Source organism: Aethina tumida, chromosome 2 (assembly GCF_024364675.1).
Source record: "Aethina tumida isolate Nest 87 chromosome 2, icAetTumi1.1, whole genome shotgun sequence".
In the NCBI taxonomy this organism is placed as follows: Eukaryota; Metazoa; Arthropoda; class Insecta; order Coleoptera; family Nitidulidae; genus Aethina; species Aethina tumida.
In genome coordinates, this window is record NC_065436.1 from 24,288,401 (window position 1) to 24,315,624 (window position 27,224).

Sequence of the window (27,224 nt, forward strand, 5' to 3'; positions counted from 1 at the left end):
TTGATCCAATTCATGGATATTGCATTATTTGGATTGTTTCGATTTTTTTATGCAATTAGCAATTTAGTGATGTGCAAAACTTCTAAAAATGTTGTTATCTTTATTTATAAAAATGAAATCAAACATATTTTTAAACGCATTGTTCTAGAAACTACACTTTTCAAAATTGCTGAAGTAATTCGAAGACAAATCATCCGATTGTTTAATTTTCATTCTGCTTATTGCTCTGCTCCAGTTTTTCGATTGATTAATTCAATTAATGTAATTTTGGCAGGTCAAAAATTAAAACATTTTCGAGCAAAATTCGACTAAAGCGTAAAGGTATAGACAATAGCTTCTAATTTAATTTAAATTTTTCAGTGTATATTCATTATTTAAGCACAAATGTATCTTCCACATTTTAAAATCATTGCATTCCAAAAAATCAACTTTTATACCATCACACTACCCCTTAAACGCACATATTAGTTTGAGTTAGCCAAGGAAATAACACATTTAAATATTCTTAATAATAAGATTTTATTCTTAGAATGATTTATATAATTTCAACGAAAACTCTCTTTAACACGTTAGAGAAATGGGAAATAATAATTAATATGAAACGTTGGTTTACATCAAATGTTATTAACAAATATGAAACAACACAGTCATTTGAAAATACTTTTTAAAAGTTGCTTTAATTATTGTCAATTCGTGACTAACCTGAAATCCTTTTGAAGCGCACTCCATTGAGCGATAATCTTGGCAGCTTGCACACTTCGATCTCCCATTGGACGAGCGAGTCGGTGTTGGGGTCGCCGTGCACACAGAGAAGCAGGAACCGCTCGCGCTGATCATAGTCACAGTTGTTGTAGTCGAGCACTTTCTTGATTTCCGCCATTATTTCGGACGGGTCACGGGACGATGTCGTCTTCATCGACCACGTAAATCGGAGCGAACGAGGCTTGATGTGGTCCTCGTTCTGGGTACCGCCGACGACACCGCCGCCGCCGCCACCTCCTCCTCCAACCCTAAATAAACTATAATTAATACAAAAATAAAACATAATTATACCTAAAAGCTAAAATAAATGCTTTTTACGAATATAATCTACACTACATTTAATTCATTCATTATGGCATTCTTATTGTTTCGAACATTCGGTCGTCGATATTATAAAGTGTTTTGTAACGTACACACTATGGGCACTATGTTCATCACTTTATCAGTAATAAATAAATCGCTAATCCATTATACCCCAGAGTATGCCAATGTAGATACATAAATGTGTATATCTCTCAAATCGTAGTACTTTCTGACGGTATAATTGCAAGACGTACTGTGTTAGATCAATGCAAGTTATAAAATAAAAAGCGAAAGTTAAAACAATTAGAAAGATAAAAAAAGAGAACGATATTAAACCAAAAAACATGGCTCCATCACTGACCTTTACGATTTCAAAGGTATTTGGTACAGGCGTTGAATACATGATATTCAAAGAAATTAACGAATAAAATTTTGACGCCAATACGTTGAGGTAACTTATAACCAAAATTCGCCTGTGTCGCGGCAATATCAAACTTACCCTACGGTAGGTAAAGGTGAGTTGCCATGTTTTGCTTGGGGGCCAGTTTCTAATGCTCTGAAAATAAAATTCGAAATGATAATAAACACAAGATGTATTAATGAAATTTTTAAGGATGAACGGCAAGCGGCAAATAAAAAGGTTAAATAGAAATAGATAAAATCAGGCATTAATAAAAGCAAATAATTTAATTGAAAAGCAAAAAATTTGAGGTGTTTTGGGATTATACAAGTGTTACTCATTATATTATTTGCGTTTGATAAGATGTGGATTAATTATAAAATCTTATCAGTTAATAGATTGACAGTTAATCATAATTTCATTAGATCACATGAGTTGATGTGACCAATAATGTGAATTGCAATGGCTCCTTTTGAATGTATGAATCATTTATTTATTAGTTTGAATGTACATACTCTTTTATACATTGATAATAACAATAATGTCGCACTAATATCAGCTTGTTTTGAATGGTTCTAGTTCTATACGAGTATTATCTATTTGCGTTTTATGGTAATTTTGTATTTCTTAACAAAATATTTATCTAACAATTAGATAATTACAAGGTAAAATTTCTACAATAAATTATAACCATTCTATGTCACTATATTTAGTAATATTCACAAATCTACTGGAAATAAAAATTATCTTCTTCTTTTAGAAAAGAAAAAAACAGAACGTGGTGTTGGAATTTATTAGTTTTAAACATACAGTTACAAATAGTGTAAATAAATTCACTTTTTATCCGTAATTTTTAATACTTTGGCGAATCTTGAATTTGTAGGTAACTAACTTATAAACTAAATATTATAATTTGTACAGAAGGATAATTTTATCTCAAAAACTCTATCCATCCTGCACAATTTTCAGTTCTTTTACAATTGATTTATCGTAATAAATTGAATTCCTAATAATTTATATTAATAAAATAACTTTAATACACAGAATAAAATGACCTACTTATTATGACTAAATTGATATATGAATTCAATAATACATATGTACAATAATTTGCATACTATTCTAGTATGCCTATACAAGTTTTAGAAAATTTGCCAATAGATTACAATCACAATATGTATATATCTTCTTTAGAAATAAGTGTATTAATATCAAGTTAAATTTTAACTTAAAAAAAAACAATTACTTTTTTACTGGGCACTTACTTTCTTATTAAGTATAATCTTAAATAGATTTGTCCCAATAATTAATTGCACATACATAATTCCTGGCTAATTAATTAAATTTAATAGTGGCTGAATAGATTTTTGCATAAAACCTCCCTAATTAACAAATGCCCCAAAAACTAAGTAGCATATGTTCTATACAGTTCAATCACCTGACCATATCATTTAATAATTAAATGACAATGACAGATTATTTTACTTATATATATATTATTACTTATAATTTTATATATTTAAAAGCCAACTATATAGTCTCATGCTGCTCGATTCTTGCGACTTACACTGCATAATACAAACGAACTAAATTGTTTTTATAAAAACTTAAAAAAAACCGTCTGATTAACAAAATCGAGTATTGTAAACTACGTTATAAAGTACGGAAACGTTGTCCCAAGTCAAGAGTCGATGGGTGTTGTGCTGGCGATGGCTGCTATTGCCGGAACTATGACGTCCCCAATGGAGGGCCATCGATGTGGATGGCGGAATGGTTGAGAGATGTTGCGGTGGTCCGTCCCTCATATCGCCCAACACTCAAGTCCTGAACGAGAGAAACACATCTTGGTGATCATCATACGACTCTCAGGTCGAATAAGGGACGAACCACTCGCACACACATAATCCCAATTATATATAATACAGAGAAACAGTTATTACAAAGCGTTACATCAACTTGAACATGTCTATTTTCTCTTATATTTGCACATGTCACCTGCTTTCACAATAAATTTTATAACACCACCGATTACCTGTCGCAATACAGTGACAATGCTAACCAAAAAAATGTGTGACACAGCGCACAATGTATTTAAGACACCACGATTTTTCCTGTCCTCTTGGAAATTGCTGCTTTGCAGCATGCTAACGGGACGTCGAATTATTTCTATTAATAGCAAACCAAACGATTTAAGAAACGTTCTGCTTGTTGCACTCATCTTCTTTAATTAATTATGGTTTCGATTTAAGTAGCCTAGAATAAGATTTACAAAGTAAGTGTTTTAATTGAATCTGCTGTTCATGCCGCTATTTTAATCAAGAAAAAGGCATATTACAATCACTAGGAACAATAATCAAACATTTCAAAAACGCAAGAAATACAGAAAGTCTATAATAAAATTTCAACATTCACTTCTAATCTATCTATCTATACATAGTTAATTTATTTAGTAGGAATACTTTGTATGGGTTATTTGAATTAATTTGAATAATGATTAACGACTGTTAGTGATTTTAAAAGTTTTGATTCGACGAATTCAAACTCAGAATAAAAAGCACTGATCACAAAAGTATTAACATAAAAGCAACTTTCGAAATGTCAATCCAACTTAGAAGCTAAAAGCGTAGACAACGGAAACAGTCATGTACTGCTTTTTGGTCAAAATCATAAATATTTACGGATGTAACACATTGTAATAACTATTTTAAAATAAGTACACAATATAGTTAAAAAATAATTTATTAAGTTTCTGAAATTAAGACTTGTTTTGATATTTTTTATTCATATTTTAGTATTTATTAAAAGAATAATCTTTGAATCGTTTTTCAGTAACTATAATATAAATATAATATGTTATGATTTATAATGTTTTATAGTGATCATACTAAATGCGTTTATTTAGTAAATGTTCAACTAATAATATTTGATCATTTTTCATTGAAAATTATAAATACTTCAATTTAGAAAATTAGCATGTTTTGCCACGTTCAATGTAAACAAATATTGGATGATTTTTATATATTTGGGAGAGAATTTCATAAACTAAAACAATTATCTAAAAATACGTCAAGAATATTTCAGAGACTTATTAATCATACTTTATTTTACTATATGCATACTTTTTAAAGAACCATAATGACCAAGTTAATAACAATTTGAGTTGCGGTTAGACAGAAGGCCAAAAAGCAAATACTGTTAACTTATAAAGCAGACATTGTTAAATAAGCAGTAAGGGAAATATTGCATGATATTCATAAACTTGACTAAAATAATGTGGATAAAATCTGTGAAATGTTTAATAGATTATTAGTAAGTACAGAGGCACACTAGTTTCATCAATAATATCTTATTGTGAATGTGTATTATAAAACATATAGAATTTTATAAAAACAAATTTTACAATTACTGAATACGCTCAAACGTGCAAAATAAAATACTGACATTTGTACAATCTTTTCAAATTAATAAATGCAGCGTATGTAAAGTCATGTAATATTTATAAATATATAGTTTGTTTTAGTTCTGGAAATTTTGACAATGTTATAAACGATTTTGCTTAAACATTTCTCTTAAAAGTGTTATTCAGACGTATTTACTTCTTTTCCCACAAGTGTGTATGTTAAATTGAAAACGTGCGATTTTCTAAGTCATTCTATTAATTAACATACATAAATACTAAGTCAAATATTAAGTGCCAAAGAAAAATAATAACATGCAAGTAAATTTTCGACAAATTTTATCCACAATATAGCACTTTAGTTGGTTGAGAGAGTTAATTTTTAAAATCTGCCTGTGTATTATGACAATTTATATAATTGTCAGGTTATGAAGGAAAATATTGATATTATAGAGTTTTAATTCATGTATTTATATTTTGACAAGAAAATAATGTAAATCTTAATAATAGATAATTCTAGAATTACATATGAAATAAAATAATAACTCTCTCTGAACAACCAACCATAAAATGCATGTTCCTTTCGAGTGATAGGCGCATCAGCCAGCAGGAACACAGAAACGAAAATAATAAAAATTAAATAAACAAACAGACACAAACACGCACTGGAAGGTCATAGTCATATTTACCTTTTGGTGAAGCCCTTAAGACTAAACTTGCTAAAAAATGAAGGACGCGTGTGCGAATCCGCCGGCGAACCGGCGCCGTACGTCTGGCGCGGTCGACTCGGCACCGAATGGAAGGTGCTACGTTGCGACGTGTTCCTGGGGAAGGCCTGTTGTCGTGTGGCGGCGGGTGATGCGCTTGTGCGGCTGGAAATCACAAATGCAATTATTCAAGACAACCACAGTTTAATATTTGTGACGATGGTTAATAGGAACTAATCGATACCTTTCATTTAAGGTTTTCTTATTATAAATTTTACAAAACGCACGCAATCAATTAGTTCCATAACGTTTTAAGACATCTAAAAAAACTGAAATGTGTTAAACATTAAGTTACACAAGTGAAGAGATAATTTATTAAATAAAAAATCATTTATTTCAAAAAAGGAGTCAATATAAAATAAATTCATAAAGAAAAATAGAACAAAATTTCAGAACTTATATGAGAAATGAAAAGAAGTTACATACCTCTTCAACACGTTAACTTATTAACTTTATACAAAGTGACCCAACATATTTCTAAGTAACTCTGTGTTAGTACACTAATTTATACATGCAGCATGGATTAGGGGAATCGGAGGGGACGTAGTACATCAAATACATATTACACATGTGTTTCTACAATTGACAATACGGTAATCACCACAACGATTGTCCTCATTTAAAGGAGGGAGTGTCAAGCAATTTAGACCTACCTAGTACGTAAGGGATCAGTGGTAGGATCTGGACCACTACTACTGACCGAAGCGGATTTGACGTGACCCTTTCCGGGCCTCAGCGAGTCTCCAGTGCCACCACTCTCAGAACTGCGCATGCGGTTAGCATTATAACAAGAATTTTGATTTTTTTGGGGTTAAGTATAAAGACTAAGTTATTCATCTACAGATGCGGGACTATACTATTTTATCTTAAAACAGAATTGGTTAAATCAGGAGAAATAAAGGGTTGTAAAAGGTTTTATCCATATAAAATTAAAATATTAATGATCCAGAATCTGTAGATCAATCCTGTAAAATTAATACTACATACTAGAATTTTGTCCATTAGTTGTTCGTTCATACTAGGTTATAGTGAAAATTTAGGGGCAAAGTTGGGTTAATATTAGAACGGATAACATATTCGAATTAATCCCAAAACATGAATATTTAATAGTATGTAAGAAATTTGAATGTACAATTATTTCTCTATATAGTCATAATTTAACCAACAAATTGTTTAGTTTCTCTTACATACGTATCAATTAATTTTGGGTTAGCACTTCACTTCTATACTAAATATACGGGTAGTGCAAAAGATCCTGATTTTGACTTACCTAGGCGGTTCAGTGGTGAGGTTCGTCTTTTCAGTGCTGTCCGATTTGCCACCCTCATAGCTAATCGTCTGCCTGCGTCCGACCGCTGGCCCTAAAGATAACGGTGGATTCTTAGATACAGGACGAGCTTTAGTCGTAGCTTGTATACCTAATTGACAAAACAGAAAAAACTAACAAAAACAAAAACGCAATCACTAATATTTTTTCTAATAAATAAATTAATCAAAACAAAAGGGGTCATTTATAACTAGAAATTGTTTTTCTATTATTATTTATAATACAAAATAATATATTAAATATTGGGCATCAAAACCAAAGGACATTTTTACTATTCTTCTATAATTATTGAATTCAATAATTATCTAATGACCCAATGTTTTAAGCAGTTCAAGTAAATCAACATGTATGAATCATACAATGATCTGAACGATAACTTACTGTTTTCAGTGGCGGTTTTAGGCTGTGCACTGGCGGGCCGTGAGTTGTGCCTGGCGCTGTTCTCCTTAATCGTGGCGCTGTCCACCGTGTTCTGACGCTTAAAACCAGACGTCTGGTGGTTGTTACTTTGAGCTGCCGGCGTCTGTTGTTGCGTCGTGCGTAGCGTCTCACCTAGAGGAAACACAAACGGGCCCCCGAATATGGGGAATTAGTACTGGTGACATACTTACAGTTTGCACTGACACAGTAAAACAACACCAAAACACACATGATACTGACCTATCGTGCCACCTAGAAGCAGAAATTAAAGAAAACAAGAGTCAGTATTTGAGACTCCTTTGTCCATCATTGATGGTTGTCCTGTCAGTATTGACACTCTCGTATTTAATCATGTCAAAACGGACTGGGACATGGTGGCTATGAAGTCGGTGTACAAAACATAGTTGCTTACCTCCGCTTGATGCTCGCCTGTTCGGTTTCGAGTGGGTGGCCGAGATTGATCTGTGCACGCCCCGATGGGACGGACTCTGTGCCGTTGGTTGAGGGGCTCCCGCCTGTTGCTGTCCGGACATGTTCCTGAGCGACAAACTACTACCGCTACGGCTACCGTCGCTTTCAGGCTGAAACCGAAAAACAATTGATTAGCAATTCTACGCAACAAAGTAAGTCTATATACTTACATCAGTACTTTTCCTTCCTAATAAGAGGTATGTGGCGTAGGCGTCATCGTATTTTGCAGAGTCTAGCGAATTTTGAACGTCATATTTATTAAATCCTAGGCTGACCAAAGCTTCAATACGTTTGGGGTCGCTCATGTCGGCCTCTGGCTCTATGTAGGGCTTCAGTTCGTCATTATCGTATCTGAAAAGTAAAAAATGACACATTTAGATATTATGTTTTTCCGGAGATGGTAAAATCAACGATAGCGCAATGCAAGCTGTTAACGTTTCCGGTGCTGAACTGTTTCAAAGTATATAACAGCAGCTCCTCAGTTGTTTTGTTCAGTGCCATTTTACACTAATCATTAATTTATATGAAATAATTTTCATTCAACTAATTGGCTAACAAGATGCATATTGATTTTAAAACAGCAATGAACACAAGTGAATGTGTTGTCAGTGTGTAAAATAAATGAAAATTTAAACAAAAAGTGCGTTGGTTATTTATGGGCAAATAACTACTATAAATAGGCTCTAGAACTATTTATTGCACACGTTCTTATACCCTGTGATAGTTACAAAGTAATACTGATATTTTGTTACTTAAATTAGTTCACTATATTGTTAATCAAACACATCCTCTGTCAGTCTTGTGCCCACTTGTAGAACACTTGAAACATTTCCAATACCATTTTTGATGATGTCTCATCTAAAATTGAAAATATTTCATTTCAATCTGTGTGCAGAATTTTGAATGACATATATGATGATGCAATAATATCAACTTTACTGTTGTGGATAGTTGTGCATTTGTAACGTGTTTTACATTAACTATATGTTGTAAGTGTGTATTTATTTATAAGAATCCCAAATACACTGGATTCAACTTGGGAGGTAAATATCTCAAAGTGTGTAAAGTTGTAATGTATTTTCTTGTGCATGATTACACAACTAACATCGATTAAGCTACGCAAAATGCATCAACAATGCAAACATTTATGTATAAAAAACTCGTAATTGCAGTTTTCATAATGAATATATTCACGAAAATAAAAATAATTAAGTCATGCAAGACTACAAACAGTAATAAATATTACCCGCAGAATAAAAAAACATTCAATTCAATTTGAATAATTTGAAACAATCATAAGATACAAGATGTAAAAAACGAAGTTCTTCTATCTGTTTGTGATATATTTTAAATAGCGATAATACTTCTCATATTTCTACACCTTGCAGTTAAAAATTCAACATGTAAGGGCAATTTCCAAATAAAATTAAATGATCTTAATAGACCTTAATATTAATGAATATATTTTTGTTTTATAGAAAATTGGAGTTGCTTTAAATAAGTGTTTTAAAATATCAAATGGAGTGACTGCGTAACCTATAACTTGATTTTAAGTTTTTGAATTCTGCAAAATAAAGATTAAACAAAAATCTATGTAAAACTAATTCATAAATTACTATCTAAAACACATCAAACATTTATTTTCACCTTCAGTTCCGTGCATTATAACAGCTCAGTGCATTTGAACTGTTTTACTTCAACCATTTAACAATCATTTACAAAATCTATATATCTTAGCTTAACATCGAATGCAGGCGACATAAAATAAAATCACGACACATTTATCACATAAACACGAATGTACCTTTTCTTATTCTCATCTAAGACACAATCCCTGTAACATAGAGAAAATATAGAGCCAAATCAGGGAGGTGTAAATAAATAGAATGTTTAAATTTGGTGAAATCAATTTCGTATTAAGAAAATGAGTGGAAGTAGCTGTTTATCATGTTCTATTTATAAATTATCAGTTTATGTATATAGTGGTTAAATAAATGCTACTTATTAATATAAAAGAGTAAATAATATTTCCTGTTTCTACCTGCATTTGCATAAACATGAACTTCAAGTCAAAAACAAACGATATTTATCTTTTATAATATAATGTCTATGATAAATCAATAGCTCATTTATGGTCAAGTTGAAATTTATTTGGAAACTGCATTTAAAATTAATAACATCGAAATCATTCCCAAACGAAGATCTTTCAACTGGTTTATTGAAACGTACTGACAACACAGACACTGAGTGCAATGAAATGATGGCGACTAACCCGACATACCCCTGGTTCATCCATCTATCTTTCATGATAGTTTCGAGACTGGCCCTTTTCGACGGGGTCAGCACGAGGAACTTTTTCAGCAGATTCTCGCAGTCGGTGCTCATGTAAAACGGAATGCGGTATTTGCCCCGCAACACCCGTTCTCTGAGCTCCCTCAATGTGGAACCGTCGAAGGGCAGGCTGCCGGACACAAGGGTGTACAGGATGACGCCGAGCGACCACACGTCCACCTCCGGTCCATCGTATTTTTTACCCTAAAAATAACAGTATTAATTTCGGTTAATTGTAATGTTAAACAAAAGCAAGGTGACAATTGTTATTCAAACGATTGGCGTTAATTGATCATAAGAATTTCAATGATTTTATTATGAAACTAAATTAAAGAGACAAAGTTTGGATAATTTTTAAGTTTAATATTTGGACCCGTCGGATTTACCTGAAAGAGCTCGGGAGCGGCATAGGGCGGACTGCCGCAGAACGTGTCCAGCTTATGGCCAGGCGTGAACTCGTTCGAGAAGCCAAAGTCGGCGATCTTGATGTTCATTTCGCTGTCAAGCAGCAGATTTTCAGCCTTCAGGTCCCTATGTATGATGCGCTTCTGGTGACAGTACTGGACCGCCGACACGATCTGCCTGAACTTGGCTCGGGCCTCCTTTTCCCTCATGCGACCGTGCAGCACCAGATAGTCGAACACCTCACCGCCGCTAGCGTACTCCATCACCAGGTACAAAGTCTTTTCGGTCTCGATCACTTGGAACAGCTTTACTATGTTCGGATGGTCCAGCATTTTCATTATCCGTACCTGGCAAGAACGAAGGTTCATTAAGTAAAAATTCATGGATCTCACACATTTTTAAACTAAAAGTGTATACAAGTTACAAGGACACAGTGCTGGTGCGTAAATTTAATAGGGTAATACATTTTAATTGCAAATTAAATGAATTATTAATTACATCTATTAACACGGACTATTAGGTAGTGCATTGTGTTACAAAATAAACAACTACAATTTGATATTCTAGGCAGAAAAAGTTTCTCAGCAATCAGCATGTAAAGAATAAATGAAAATATTAAAACTCAAATACAATATTCAAAATAAATTATTAAGATGATTAATTGAAATTATAATTAAAAATTATATCGTAATTTTTATGACTTCTATTGCGCAATATAATTGTATAGTTGCATTTAATTTATATATAATTAAATTTGACGTCTACAATTGTAATAAGTCAAATTTTAAGTTTTTTCCTCTTTGTTAAAAATATTGATTACTAAATAGAGATGTGTACATTTAGTCACATTGAAACATAATCTGTGGCAATAACCGTGTTTCTTTTGTTTATTCTATAAAATCTTTATCAACATCGTGACGATATAGATAAATGTTTGTCCACCAATTTATATGTATTATGCGATATAAAAGATAAACATTAACGAAAAACACGGTGCCAAGTGCACAATTTTTTAAATAATCATCCAAATTTAGATTTAGTTTGTATAAAGTACGTTTTGATATTAACATTATATGAATTTTCTTAAAATTTACGTTGCAAGTTTACAAGTTTTAAAATATGAAATGTGAAATTTATTATTTAATATTTAAAGACATCGCAAATTCCGATTAAATTTATTTCGATTAGTATAAATTGATATCACATGAGCAAATTTATTTTTGAATAATTGCTTGACAGTGAGACTATGTTCAAGGATACATTTATAAAACTACTGTTAATTGAGGAATGTTTTGTGACAAAGTTAGCATAACATTATTTTGTCATTTTTTCATAAATTTACAAACAAATTTGATTGCGAAATAGTTTAATTAAATATCTATAACTGATCATAGTGCATAATGTGTAATAAAGACAATGTTAAAACATTATTTATTACAAACAGATATTTGCAATTTTATCCTTAAACTTTAAGAATTATTTCAAAACTAATGTTTAATTAAAAATTTCACCTGATAAAAATGTTATTGAAAAAAAGCATTTAGGCAAACCGTATAAGGAAACTCGATACCATTCCAACCACCTACACATTACCCAAAATATTTCTACACATTTACATAAAACATTTCTAGGACTCACTTCTCTAAATAATTTTTGTAGTGACCCTGGGGTAAGTTGAGTTTTATCGATGATCTTAATGGCGACTTCCTTTCCAGTGGGTACATGTTTGGCTAATTTTACTTTGGCAAAGTTGCCTTTACCAATGGTTTTAAGTAATTTATATTTCCCAATTGTTGGTTCCTCTCCTACTCTCGGCCTATTCCTTGTTGAGCTACTTCTTGTTGACTCCACTGTGCTGTCATTACTCTGGAACAAAACAAAAAAATCAGCATGGATATTTCATAAAGGGGAACATACTTTTAAGCGACGTTTTCGGTTAGGGGCTGTGATTCTTCGAAAATGGAACAATAAATACGACTGAAACATTGTCTAGAGGCAGCTAACGTGTCAAAAGTGTACAAACCAAGCGAGTCATTTGTAGACAAAAATATCAAACGTAACACTTCTTTAAACCTAGAAGATAAAAGCATCCAAAGATGAAGAGTGTCAAGATATGTTAGGTTATGTTAATGCTGCGTTGTCAAATTTTGGACAACTTTCTTTACTTTCTCATCTGTCAGTTATCGACTGGTTGAGGTAATTTTACAGAAAACTTTTTTCCTTCCCGAAAGAAAGCAATAAAATTGACGGAATTCTTCGTTGAGAAAATTCGAAAAAAATATTGCACAACAAAAAGTAAAATTTAATTTGAAAATTATTTTTTTTAATCCTGTCACTATTTATCATATTTCTAGGGCGCCAAGTGAGGTTTTAAATGCACATTAACAAGTTGTCATTTTGAACGTTTTAGTTACAAGCTAAAGTTATTGGTAAGAATTTAATAAGCCATTTTAGGTCACACCTAGTGTGAAATTTTGAAACATTGATTTTTTTTCCATATTTCGATAGTTTATAATCTCAAAAATAATATAAAGATTTCAAATATATGTGTCAAATAGTTTTTGAGTTACAGCTTTCTAAAGAGTAGCTGCTCAACAGTTACCACGTGGTCTATCAGTGTTATTTTTCGGACTGTAATGATGAAAATATTTTGATCAAAAAATGTGACTTTTAATCAAGCAAGTTCGCAAAGCTTAGGATTCCATATTGCTGTGACGTGTGAATGCATTTGGTATATAGTAAATACACGTTTAGTGGCTGTGATGCGAATTGCCTCGAAATCATCTCGAAGAAGAGGAAGGTGAATTACACGGACCTGTAATAGCAGATTAGCTCTAAATATGATATTTATCTATTCATAATCAACCATTTAACCTTTAAACGCGATTTTCTCTTTATTTTGTATGTTTCTCAGAATAATGATCATCCAATTTTTCGATTGTTGAATAAATTTAATTTTGGCGGGCCAAAAATCATCAAATTTTCGGACAAAATTCGACACTTTTTTAAAAACTCGTGGGTAACAGTATAGACCTTCTAGTTTAGGACATTTTTTATTTAGAGACTGGAGATAATTCGCTTAAAATAAAATTTTTTCATTTCAAAATTTCATTGTATATTTATTATTTGTATCCTCCAAATTTTAAAACATTTGATGCAAAATTAAAAATCATCTTTTTATAGTTTTATAGGCCCCCACACTAGGTGTGCCCCTTAATCACTGGTTGAAGTTAGTGAATTATAACGTAATTAACCTTCAATATCTCAGGTATCATTGGAGGTAGAGAAATAATAGTTTATAATTCGATTTGTATACTTTTCTAAACATTCATTATACTTATCTGTTAAAATACAATACTACTAACTTATATTGTATAGTATAGTATTTTGTGTAACAGTATAATAGTTTATCTATTAAAGTTAAGGTGTAAATTTATTATTTTGCCTTATTTTTACCAGTACGCTAAATTTTAAAAACATAAAACCGTATCTTAACATCGTTTTATTTGAACAGAGGGAATCGGTTATCTAAAGATAAGATAATAAAACAACAGTTAATATTAAATTCAGGATCGTGCTCATACAAGTTTCATAAATATTAATTTATAAAACGATAAAAATTAAAATTACTAAATCAATGCCACAACATAATAAGCTAGTTGTGCATATTAGAATGTTAACTAGTTTTTTTATCGGACAGTCTAGTGTTTTCCACATCAAATCTAACAATTATTTCCCCAACGACATATTCCATTAAACTTCTAAAATATGTCGATACGCATGTATTCGGTTACCTTCAAACAAAATTCAAATTGTAAATCAACATTAATCAAACCCAAGGAAAAACAAATATACTCTCATGGAACCACCGATTCGTACACAGGTTTTATCACGACAAACAAATTTGAACAAGACGTGATAAACGCAATTCTCGGAACTTATAACAAGCGAAAAATCAAATCATGTACCTTAGCGGACTTGCGATTATTAAGTTTGGTGGTGGGCGGTTTGCGAACTAATTGTTTCTCTTGTCCATCCGACAATGTCCTGCTCAACTGCGGCGGCGGCGCTTTCTTACTTTTCTCCTTCAGATCGACGGTGCGTCTCACTTTGGAGTTCCTCCTGAACGGTTCCTCCTCTTGAGCTCTGATTTCAACGTCGCTTTGCCCTTTGGCTTGGAGATCCTCCACTTCTTTGCTGTGCTGTATCGGCAGCAATATGTGGTCGTTGTCTTTCAGAATGTCCTGAGATTGTTTGGTATCTGGTATGTCTGGCGTGGCGGTTTTCAAGGAGTCCTTGCGAACGATCTCGTCGAATTTTCTCAAGTTTTCCGAATGTTTTTCCTCCACCGCCATCTTGCTGATGATGTTTTCGATGTTCTGCAAGTGGTTTCTGGAGTCGTCGTCGTCGTAGTTTTTGCGTGGCTGGTCTATGATTAATTTTAGCGATATGTTGTTGGAGGTCTCGACAGGGTTGATGTTGTACACGTTTTTGGTCCATCTGGATGTTTTCGGCGACGTTAGAGGTGATGTGACTGGAGATGTAATTGGAGATGGTCCCGGCGTTCTCGTTTTGTTTTGGCTAACACCCTCCGATATTTTCTTGTACCCGATAAGGGCGTTTTCCTGCTTATTCAAATCGGTGGTGGCATTGCTGGCCGCGTTGTTCGGTTTAGCTTTGTCGCCGAGAAACGCCGCCGATGTGATGGCGTATTTCTGATTTTCCGGCATGTCTACGGACTTACGTTTGAGCTTATCGTTTATCTGGCGTTGTGTGTCACTTAAGGGCAGTTTCACGCTATGTTTGAAGGCGTTTTTGTAACGATCCGCGTATTTTGGACCCGTAAAGGTTTGCCTTCGACTTTCTAACTCCGAAATAACGTAATCACCCCTTCCAAAACTGTAAGAATTTCGCACTGGTGTACGTTCGTTTTCACTCCGTCTGCGTAATTCAACGTCTTCACTCATCATTTAGATCTGCGTAAAGATAATAACCTTTAATAACTGGACCATATTACAGGCGATTACAAAAAGCTGTACGTAAGACACTAGTGCACAAAAAGTAGGACGAAACACTTAAACACACTGCTTTTATCAGACATCTCTTATCTGTTATTAATGAATTGTATTCACCTGATAACCGAGCTAAGTCGATACATGCTGCAATAAAACATCCCGCTGGAGAACCGAGAGACAAACAGTGCGCGTCGCAATTTTCCAAACGACTATCTCGCGTCCGCACGTCTAATCGCAGGCGGCCCGTAGAAAATTTTTAATCAAACTGCTGGATCCATATCGCGGATTGATATAACTAGATATACGCCGGTTACATGACAGAATACCGAGTGGGTATTGTGCCACTGTTGCTGTCGTGGCCTGCCCAGATCCGTGCACCAAGGACGCGGAGGTCTGTTAAACGCGATATTCCATTGTGACGCCGGACTTATGACATGAAATCATCCGTGGCACGGTTTCAGGCGTGTATCCAATTAAAACGGGCCGACGCCGCTGAAACGAAGCCGAAGCCGTCCACATATGCCACTTCCGGATGATTCAGTTCCGGTAATACGCATCGGTTTCGTGGAGTACCGTCCCTTCCAATCAGGCGCATTATTATTTTAGTTCTATAATAATGTTTCACTTTCAATATTATTATTATTGTTTTAGGGGCGTTCTATTAGATCATCTATAGAGTATATCAATAACAGTTTTTAATTTTAAATATCGTTGATTATATTTTGAATGTGGTGATTATTAATATTAAGCTGTTGTAAACAGGAATTTTTCCAAAGATTACAGTTTCCTGCTGCAATTATTTACTATCTATAATGTTAGTGGTTTAATAAGATAAAATACATCAAAAATGAAGGAAATCATTTACATAAAATATACCATAATTATAATAAAATACAAAGAAATATAATATATGAATATGTAAAAATATTTTCATAATTTCGTGGGTATCTTTTTCAGTTGTTCCGGAGTAATTTCCGCACAAGATTCATTAATTGTACCACAAACTTTTAGAGTTTTACTATATATATATATATATATATATATTATTGCTAGTTATAAGTGAATACAGAAAAAAATTGCCAAATTGTAATAAATGTCTGTAAGTGTAACCATATTTTGATTATAATAAACAATCAATTTTTTTTAGTAAAAATCTATTTATTTAAATAAAGTGCTTAATTTTAAGCAGTAAAATAACATTTATTTAATAAGTTTTTAACGTTTTTATAAAATTTGGCATATACCCATTTCAGGGGATAGTTAAATTTGCTATAAAAAATTGCTAGTATAATTTCTCAATTTTCATGCCTAAAAATTGCTCTATAGATTTTGGTTTTAGATCAAAAAACGACACATTTTGTCTAAGAGTATTATAAATGAAAAAAAGTTTGTGAAAATTATAAAAAAAAATTATGGCAGTGGCAATACAATATAATTATATTAAAATACAAAGGAATATGAATATAAAAATGTTAACAGAAAAACCAAGCACACGTCGTTAACATTAATAATTATGATGAGTCACCTAAATAGATTGTTTGTAAAATAATGATATAAAACCTGTGATCGACGAAATTTATTTATCCATGACCTTTGCATTGCACAATGATTTTTCTTACGAATTTTCTTTCCTCCGTAAGCACGTTTCGTCTAGATATTGACCCTATCCTCAATAAAAGTTATCATCATTAATATAATAGTATAATAATTAATTAATTAATAAGTATCTAGATATCAAAGTTCGTGTTATCACAATTTCACGTCATTTTCTAATGATTATAAAAGATTTTCTTAACCGTTGGTCCATACAGAGTAAAATTTCTAGCTTACTGCACGTGCTAATTTGGCACAACCGATTATTATAAAATTACGTTATTGTGTTTGGTAATTCGTTTGTAACTGATGATTACATTACATAATCTATACGTCTTTAATTATACGAGTGCTTGCGCGTGATTTCATGATGTACTATAGAAAATCCAGCGTTGTGTTCTAACGTTCATGGATTGATGGCTATTATTTGTTGTCCTTGTTACCAAAAGTAATATATATTATGCACATATCTTGTACAATCTTAACATAACGTACCCATCCACAAAATATAACAAATAATGGACCCCAAACGCTGATACAATGTTCGATATGAACAATAGTGCGAATAGAATTGTGTTACAAGGCAAACAGTCCATTTTAGGTTGCATATGCTGAGTTTTCCTAATTATGGTGGGCTATTAATAGACGTATTTGAATTATGAATTGGCAGACCAGTAGATCAATATTCGTTTTTTTGTGTTGTACGAGTGTCGTTGTGTTTTGCGACCGCAACTGGTCATGCTTGTAAACTGGGCGGAAATCGAGATTAATAAGAAATTGGACTTTCGTTCGGGGACCGTGGGTGTTTAAAATACCCCATAAAAACTGTTGCGAGTCATTGACAAAAGTGTGTTGAATACATCATAATAACGTATTAAAAATTTAAATAAAACGAGTCACCAATTTACACCGTAACAACAAAGCGAGTCAAAAACATCGAATAACAATAATAAATACATACATAGTTCTTTCTGTAAATTTCAAATGGTGTGCCAAAAACTTTCCTATGAACACTCTATAAACAGTTTTGTGGGAAAATGTGAACATTCTCTATTCGATATCGTAATCTTCAATTAGTTTTTCAAACCAATGATGACTTATCTTTAATAACAATTAAAAGATAAGAAAATTACATGAAATGTGTGTCTATTGTGTTTGCACAATGAGACGTATATAAAAAAATATTGTATCTATGTATTATTTTTACGATTTTGGTTGAAACAACCAAATTAAAAAATAAATATTAAATAAAATTAAAAAGCTGTTGTGTAATAACCTATGTTCGTTCGACTATTTCAACTAGTAAACGATTATTGCTAAACCGCTATAATTTGCATAATATATGATAATAAAGTGAAATGCGACCGACCATTACAAATGAATGGATTGTTTAAATCTTTTTATGAAGGTTGTAAAATGTGCTATAATTCGATGCTTTGTCAAGGTTTAGTCTAGGCAACCAGCATTGATTATATGAAAGCATAGTCACATAAAAAATATAATATGTGGTCCCCGTAACTTTTTTATTTATAATTCGATTTTAATGAATAATGTGGCTCAACGAGAAAGAATAATTACGTGCCATAAATATCATTTTTATATTATACAAAAAATTTCTTATAACATTTTTTGCAGTGAGAAAATGGGAAAAACTAAATAGCAATTTTTAATGAAAAGAATAAGGTCTCTTTTGAATTTATTTAATATTCTTCAAATTGATAGTAGCAAACTTTAGAATTATTGTATTATTATTAATTAATAATTTAAAAATCACAATTTCTTAACAATTTATTTCCTCTGATCAACTAAAACCATGGAATAAATTTTTAAAAATATCGACTACATCAAATGTGCTAATAAAACAAGTTCAATTTTGTCTGATAAATGATATTAATCACATCTTTCAGTTTAAAAATATTAAATATATTTTGACAAGGGCTGATCTCATTGTGTAAGTCATTTTTAAATGTACTTAGATGTTTTAGATTTAACTCTCAATGGAGAACTAGATATACTAATAAGTTTAAATTTCTCAACTAAACCAGCCAATATCAGAGGAAATCAAATAGTGAGTCAGTTCCTTTGTGTCAATAAAAAGTACAAATTTGTCTGATAAATTACCATATATTGATAATGACACCACCCAGTTTTAATATATTTAAATATATTTCGACAAGTAGTTATTGTTAAACCTGACACGCTAAGTAATTTTTAAATATTCTCAGATATTTTTGACATTTAATTAAATTCTTGTTAACCCATAAATACATTACATGATTATTAAAATGCTATAATTATCATAATTTTTATGATTTTTTTTATATCTGTTATAACTGACCTCAGTTGTATGATACAAAAAATATTCTATTTGACATGTATGGCGTGTCTTATCTACTTTTGAGCTATTATTTATTAAAATCGAATTATAAATAAAAAAGTAAAGTTTATGTTTAAATTACATTTAATTATACGCCGGGGTTATAAAAAGTATTCCCTTAATAACCATCAAGTTTTCTGTTTTGTAAATATTGATCCAAGATACCCATTTTTTAAAGGAATATTACATTTTAGTTTTTTTTGAAGTCTATCTAACATTCCCTTTTAACCAACAATGAGTTTACAGCATTTAGTAAGTTAATACAAATACCTTTTAAATGAGGTATCATAAAAACCAAATCAAAAAAAAAAAATGTTCAAATATCCATTCGAGTGTCAACGTTCTAATAAAATTTAGTTACACTGACAACATTTTACATGGTTTTATTAGAAGTTTATATCTTGTTCCATTCAAAAGTTATCAGAGGGGACTTCTTACGACTTCACTATATAATAAATAATAAAAAATTAGTAATGGAACATTGAATATATTTTTAGTAATGAAAATTTTAACAAAAATGGTGAAATTCAACACTTTTCAGCTTCCTAAACACTTGCATCCAGTTCTAAGTGTGTCAATCTTAAAATTAGAATCAGAATCACTATTTTTAATTGACCAAACGAAATGAATGCACCAGCATGAGAACGGGAACAGTTTATTTGCACAGTCTTGGTCTCATTCAGGGCATTATCTTCAAAATAAATAATCTCTTTTGTTTGTATGTGAAGCGGTCGCTTTGTTTCGTATATAAAAGAATGTCAACACGAATTGTGTATAGGATAACAAGGTTAAGAGACTGTATTTTGGTACAGCACGAATATTATTTTTTAAGAAATCATCCCAATAAATAAAATTCAGTCAGCAAAACTAAATTTTAATATTTATACAACAGTCAATAATGATTTATTTGTTTTAAAAGGTCAATAATAAAAGTATTTTTAAAATTATCTATGTGATTTATCTACTTTTATGTACCGTTTTAAGAGTTGTAACATATTATCTGAACAACACTGTTTAATTTTTTATTGTTTTATGTGTATACTTGTTTCAATTTTTTAAAACTTGTAGTACATTACTTGGACTAGAGTATTTTTTATTGTCATTTGTTCCTATCAATTATTTCAGGTATAATTAAAATAATTTAGATTACAATATAAAATATTTCAGTTTTGAATTTTTGATTGCGTTACATTCACTATATTTTGAATGTTGCGATTTTCACTTACGTCAGTATCACTGATTAACAACATCTGGCTGTTATTAGAATAGTGAATAAAATATATTAAGCTGATTACGAACGTCAAGAAATGTTCCACGTTTTCTCTTCTTTAAAAAATAATTGATTGAAGTTTCCAATTTTAAAGGTACCTTAATATTAAAAAAAATACCTCAAATTAATTTCATAATTAATTAACCTTAGGGATTTATGCACAGAATTTATTCCCAATATGGCAGAATAATTTATACGACATATAATAATAAAGATGACATTCTAACAATTAGTGTTAGTCATTATCTACTTCCCATGTGTATTAGAATATTTTGAAGGACGTACGTTGCAAATTAAATATCGGTATGCAACTGCATATTTGATCAAAGTTCTTCTAACGAAGTTTTTGTTTTTAATTAATTAATATCAGTAAATATTATAATCAACAATAAATTCCATCGTTCAATATTTGCGGAAAATTTTAAATATATTACAAAAGCAAACAAACATGATTAACCTTAAAAATGTCAACCTAAATTTAATGATCTCATCAGTTGTGTCGTAATTATTGCATTTCTTCCGTGAAACATTTATATTGCATATAAATTAGCGTTATCAATTAGAAAAAATAAATGTATAAACTTTATTCATTGACAAATAGTTTATTAATGTGTTAGCAAAAAATAAATAAGTAATTATCACGTTCAATTTTTACATAAAAACTGAACGTCTCAGGAAGATAATTTGTGTGATAATTAGTTAGTAGACTTAAAAGTTCCATATTAGTCATCAAAATAAAATTAAATCAAACATCATTATTTTCTCATAAACTCGGGTTACTCACAGTCCGAATCCTTCCGGTTTTTTCTTGTCCAAACTAGAAAATTAATATACCAAAAATTACACTCTTATACTCGAAACAAATCAACAGATATGTTTAATTAATTGCCAATTTATCAACTATTTATATCTTTTCAAAACGTGCCACATAGTTTTTTTAGCTTCCAAAATCCCTCATTAAGCCTCACTAGGAACCAGTAAAGCCGTCACGCAAGTACCCCCAACTTCCCGACTGACCGCAAAGTCGTTTCTAGTACTTACAGGTCTGGGCCTAGCGGCGTTCCTCCGTCGGCCGAACTTCTTCGCCATATTGAACCAGGGCATCGTGACTCGCGCAAAACCGAACCGATCGACATATCGACTGAATTGTGGCCGCGTGCTGGACGACAGTACCGTTTACGGATCGCCAATAAATATTCGTGCGAGATGACGGATGGCCCTCTTTAATCAGTATCGTCCAAGTCCTATCAGCATTGCTTTCGTCAATTTTGAGCGGATCGAGGCGAAATTCGGTGTCAGGGGTTATCGTCGTGATGATCGAATTGGTTCGCAACCGCAGCGACATCGCAATTATTCAACAAGACTTATGTTTATTTATGCCGGCTGATAAATATTTGTGTTTGCTAATTTAGGTTAAAATTTGGCGTGATGATTGTCACGGGTTAAGTGTGGGAAGGTTTCTTAATATGTATTTGGTAATTGATTTAAATGTTGAAATTAATTTTATAATACATACATACAGTATGGCCTACGTAAGACGCAAACTCCCCGTAATCCCCGTATCAAAAAAAAAAAAAAAATATTTTCTATACTACCTGACACAGATTTACCATATTTTTTAAAATTAAATTAATAAAAAAATATTGATTAGGATTTTTTATTCAACTTATAGTTAAAAATAACTATTTTTTTCTTATTCTTCTAATCAAATTTATGGAAATATAAATATTTTAAAAGTTGACATAGAGGCAATATAATTGGTGTCATTAATGTGTTACCTAATAAAATTGATCTTGTCTTATTAGTACAAATAATTGTATCACAATTTGATATCCTCCGATATTTTTACACTTTATTACTTAGTTTAGTATATAAGAAGAAATAAATTTGTTAGAAGGATGTGATTTTTAACTCAGACTTACATAATATTATACTAATTATTTATATTATAAAACTTGATATATACCAGTTTGAAGAAAGCTAAACACAATGGAGACCCATTTTATACATAAAAAGCATACAATTTTATTCGTTTTTGACAATTTGTTACCTGTAACTTTTGGTGATACAAAAAACAATGTTTTGGCATGTTTTTATTATTTTGAGGTATTTATTATTCGGCAAAAATTAACTTAAATAAACAGTTATTAAATCGTTACATAAAAAATTGAGGAGTCTAGAGAAGTAAAACGGGAATCCAAATATACTTTTTTAAGTTTATTAAAAATATATATAAAAATAAATATAAATTTTAGCCTACTCATTCAATTTGATTTTTGCAAAAAATAAAATAAAATTTTTTTCTTATGTATTTTTTTCATTCAAATTAAAATATGTTACTGTTATATGTCACTATAATGTTTTATTGACACTAAGAATTATGACAAAATATGAAAAAAATTGATGTAAGATTTTTTTATCAAAATAAAGACTCTATGGCATAGTTAAAAATCACATTGTGGTAAACAATTTATTGGTTGTTCTGTTTAAGTATACCCTGGAATAAACTATTAAAAATTTATGAGGATATCAAATAAATACTTAATGTCTAAACGGTCCACACTGTAATACGATTGTCAATGAACAATCAATTGATAATTTGTGTTTACCAATGGTTTTCAATGTTATATTTTCAAAGTTAATTTGATGGAAATTTGTTGAAATAACAAAATGAAGTAAACATTCCTAATTTTTATAAATAATTAATATCATTGCTTCTGCCTATGTTAATTATGTATTTTCTTCTGATTTGATAGAAAATAAATATTGATTTTCTATTAAATCTGCCACGTTTATATTTTATAAAATAACTGTTGTCGAAAGTTCATTGAGACAAAGTAATAACGTTTATTTATTCCATTCTTATTTGAATCAAATAACAATTAACAACACAATGGGTTACCGTTGTAGCGGTAACTTTCTGTTTTAAGAGTGCTTATTTGAAATCTGGGCTATTGACATTATCAAAATTTAATAAGATATTAAATGATCGTAAATTTGGATTGTTGCAAATTCATGGCTGTTTAAACAGTAATAAATAGTAAATTATTGATCATACTAATTTCTCTTAATTTTAAAATTTCTACAAAAAAATGAGAAATCTTATTATGTTTGGTAAGAAAGTTGAAGCAAACTAGTTTTGTGACAACCATTAATTTAGAAAAAATAATTTGTTAAAGCTAGTAATTTTATGTCAATGAAGCGTTGTATTAAATTAAAAACACAATAATACCGTAAACCTAACCTCCTAATTAGAAGTGTAATTAATTGTAAACAATTTTGTTCATTCATTCAAGTATTAAAATAAGGAGTTTTAGACAAATGAACTTTATTGTTAGTCATCAGTCATAGTCAGCAATAAAAATAAAACACAAACTGACTAAAAAAGCTTGTTGCAACAGCTGATTAGTGTTTGATCTTTACTATATAACTGAATGTCAAATGCAATAGATGCCATTTGACATTCAGTGTGTGTGTGTTAATTTAATATTTTCTTATAATTGTTTTACTTATGTTCTACATACATACTGCAAATATTTGGGTTGTCTGTCGTATTTACCTGAAAATAAATAAAATAAATTAATATGTTATACTTTTTACTAAATAAAACATTTATTAAAAGTGTATTAATCATATTAAATTCCATTATGTCGAGTTTGATCGTTTTTGAGAAACCCTATAGCATCAAATAAACACAAAACAAACTGCCCTTTCAGAGACAAAAAGCCAAACCAAATCGATCGAACTATGTCGCAAAATTGGAAATGAAAAGGTCATCAACTCCTAAAATCTCATTGGAGTAAGTAATCTTATAGATTGTGCTTTGTTGGGACGTTTTTTTATTCGGTTATTCCGCTCGGAGACACCGTAAAGTTATTCGATAAGTTGATGTGATTAATCGGTTAAGTTAAGTGAACGGTTTCAAATTTCAAAGTTTTAACAGGAGAAGTTGGGAAATTGCGGAAAAACTTCACCGATACGATTCGAATTATTTAGGTAATCCATAAATAAGAAAAGTAAGCAACGGAATATGTTTTTGTTCCATGTTTAGAGAGTGATGTCTTATGTGTTCAATTTTCTAATAAATAATCAATGTGTTCCTATTTTTGGCTTCTAATATTAGACATCAAGAACTAAAATAATCAGATTTCAAATGTCGCCGTTTCAGGCAGCTAAAATATGTATGTTCCCTCATCCCACGCTTCTATTTTAAAATAATTATATTGATTACAATATTACTCGTCAAAGTTAAAACCTCTATTATTTAAGAACGTTAATGGAATTCAAATTATTGAAGAAGTTTTATAAGAAGCTCTCAAAAGACGTAAGAAATATAAAAGTTTACGAATCGATACAATTTCTATTAATGCCATATTTTGGGGTACGCATCAAGAATTCCATAAAAACCATCACATCGTTCTTTCGTAATTTTTCCTCAATGCCGGATATTGATTCGGAAATTAAAATATAACTTATCTATTTCGTTTTATCGAGGCGTCAAAACTTTGATATTAATTTATTTTCTTAGGTTATTACAAAGATACAAAAAATAACCAATTTTACATTCAATTTTTGTGTGTGTTTAATTAAATATTGATGATAACCATAAATAGAGTTTAATAATAGTTTTAAGAAAAAGTATCATTTTTTAAGACAAGTAACAACACAATATGTATAAAAAAGGGTTAAAAAAGATAAGAGAGGGATGTTAAAGGAGAGATAAGATAAATAAATTAAACTGCGATAAATTAACCATTATAAAGAGGCCTCCATGCAGTGAATTTCATCAACGAGTTGGAAAGATTCCCCAGAAATTAAACGAGGATAACAAAATTAGGCTTTTGCTAATTCTCAATTCTCTCCTCGCACATAACGCAAATGAACCTTTTATTGACTCTAACGTAACGTGCGACAAAAAATAGGTTTAATGCGACAATTCCCTCCGGCCTGGACATAGGTTTTAAGCTGGTAAACTTGATGGAACTGTACTTAAAAGTTTTTGTAGTGTGTGCATGGCAGACTGCACGTGGCATATTACATATTGATTACCTAGTAAGGAATCAAACGATCAATGCAAGTGTTTACTTCTCGCAAAGTTCATGAAAAATTGACTAGCAAAAAAGCCGTTCTGTTCCTTCGTGACAACATAAGACCACATGTCGTGTTAGGAACTCAAAGCTCCAAAATGTTAAAAAAGTTAGTTATATCTCGTCCATCAAATCATCATCCAACTGCCTTTTTTTACTTCCATAAAGCTAGAAATTTTTTTTGTGGCATGAATTTACTTCTAGAACGTTGGTAAAACATTTTACATATTTTAAGGAAAGGTGTTATTTTAAAGTTAAACGTTGAAAACGTAAATTACTTCTTCCGGTACCTAATAATAATTTTCTCAATTGTTGTTTACATTATAAAACTAAATTTTGTACTAAACACAAATATCTTACTGTTTTTAAAAGTATATCTTTTTATTTTTATGCTTACTTTATATAATTTTAATAACACTGTTTTAAATGGTGTTTTTTGAAGTTGTTTTTGAACTTATTTTATTGGAATACAAAAATTCCTGATTTCTCTTGTAAATTATAAATATCAGGACAATTAGTTGAATGTATATATAAGATATATTTTAATTATACGTTAGAAATGAATATTTTTATTTATTCATTTATTATTACATCAAAAACTCAATTTAAAGTTTTTTATAATTCTGATAATTCTGTTATTTTCATAAATTAAGGTTATGCTAGAGATACAGTATTGGCAGTAAGTAGAGCAAATAATTTTTGTCCAGGTTATGTTCAAAAAATATATACATAAAAATTAACTTTCATTTATAAATTTAAGAATTACATAGTAAAACAATAAAAATAAATAAAGAGTTTAATTTTACTGATGATTATTTGTTCTGGACTGGCAAAAGGTAGCATCAGCATCTTATGCTATTTTTTTTACTACAAATAATTTGTAGTTAGTATTTTAATTAATTCTACAGTAATATATTGTAAAATATCCATTATTATGAATAACTTACAAACACCTTTTTTTTCTTGGAAAGCAACAGGAAATATATCAGGAAACTGACATGGGCAGTTTATAACTTTAATTTTTTTCCCTTAAAAGCCATTGTTTCAAATATTTTGAAGTGTGATCATTATGTTGTTGAAAATAATGTTTTAACGGCAAATTTTTATTTGAATACGGTATCACGTTGTTTCTCCATATTTCTTTGTACATAAAACGATCCATGATACTCTCTATTCAAAGGAGAAGACCCATTCCAAATCCAGAAAAGCAGCCCAAATCATTACCGACCCGTTGTCGTGTTTAAGTGAGTATGGTAAACTTTGGGTTAAATCTTTCATGAATAGGTTGCCTTACATGTA

The 27,224-nt window shown here is 30.8% G+C and overlaps 1 protein-coding gene across 18 annotated transcripts in view; it reads right to left on the minus strand.

The window, feature by feature from the left end:
- LOC109601924 (serine/threonine-protein kinase MARK2-like) overlaps positions 1-27,224 on the minus strand; it is a 61,273-nt gene that overhangs the window by 2,773 nt on the left and 31,276 nt on the right. For 4 of the 18 annotated variants that reach the window (XM_049963622.1, XM_049963623.1, XM_049963619.1 and 1 more), the window contains exons 3-15: positions 21,623-21,655; positions 12,222-12,449; positions 10,565-10,930; positions 10,120-10,382; positions 8,018-8,198; positions 7,789-7,957; positions 7,617-7,628; positions 7,338-7,508; positions 6,900-7,047; positions 6,283-6,393; positions 5,552-5,734; positions 1,565-1,621; positions 703-1,010 (exon numbers count right to left, since the gene is read on the minus strand). In XM_049963622.1, the coding sequence (XP_049819579.1) occupies positions 703-1,010; positions 1,565-1,621; positions 5,552-5,734; positions 6,283-6,393; positions 6,900-7,047; positions 7,338-7,508; positions 7,617-7,628; positions 7,789-7,957; positions 8,018-8,198; positions 10,120-10,382; positions 10,565-10,930; positions 12,222-12,449; positions 21,623-21,655 (2,230 nt within the window). Of the gene's footprint in view, positions 1-702; positions 1,011-1,564; positions 1,622-2,244; positions 3,719-5,551; positions 5,735-6,282; positions 6,394-6,899; positions 7,048-7,337; positions 7,509-7,616; positions 7,629-7,788; positions 7,958-8,017; positions 8,199-10,119; positions 10,383-10,564; positions 10,931-12,221; positions 12,450-14,551; positions 15,871-18,152; positions 18,169-21,622; positions 21,656-21,879; positions 22,032-27,224 lie in introns of those variants that run through there. The other 14 variants (XM_049963624.1, XM_049963621.1, XM_049963625.1 and 11 more) reach the window with 13 other exon arrangements.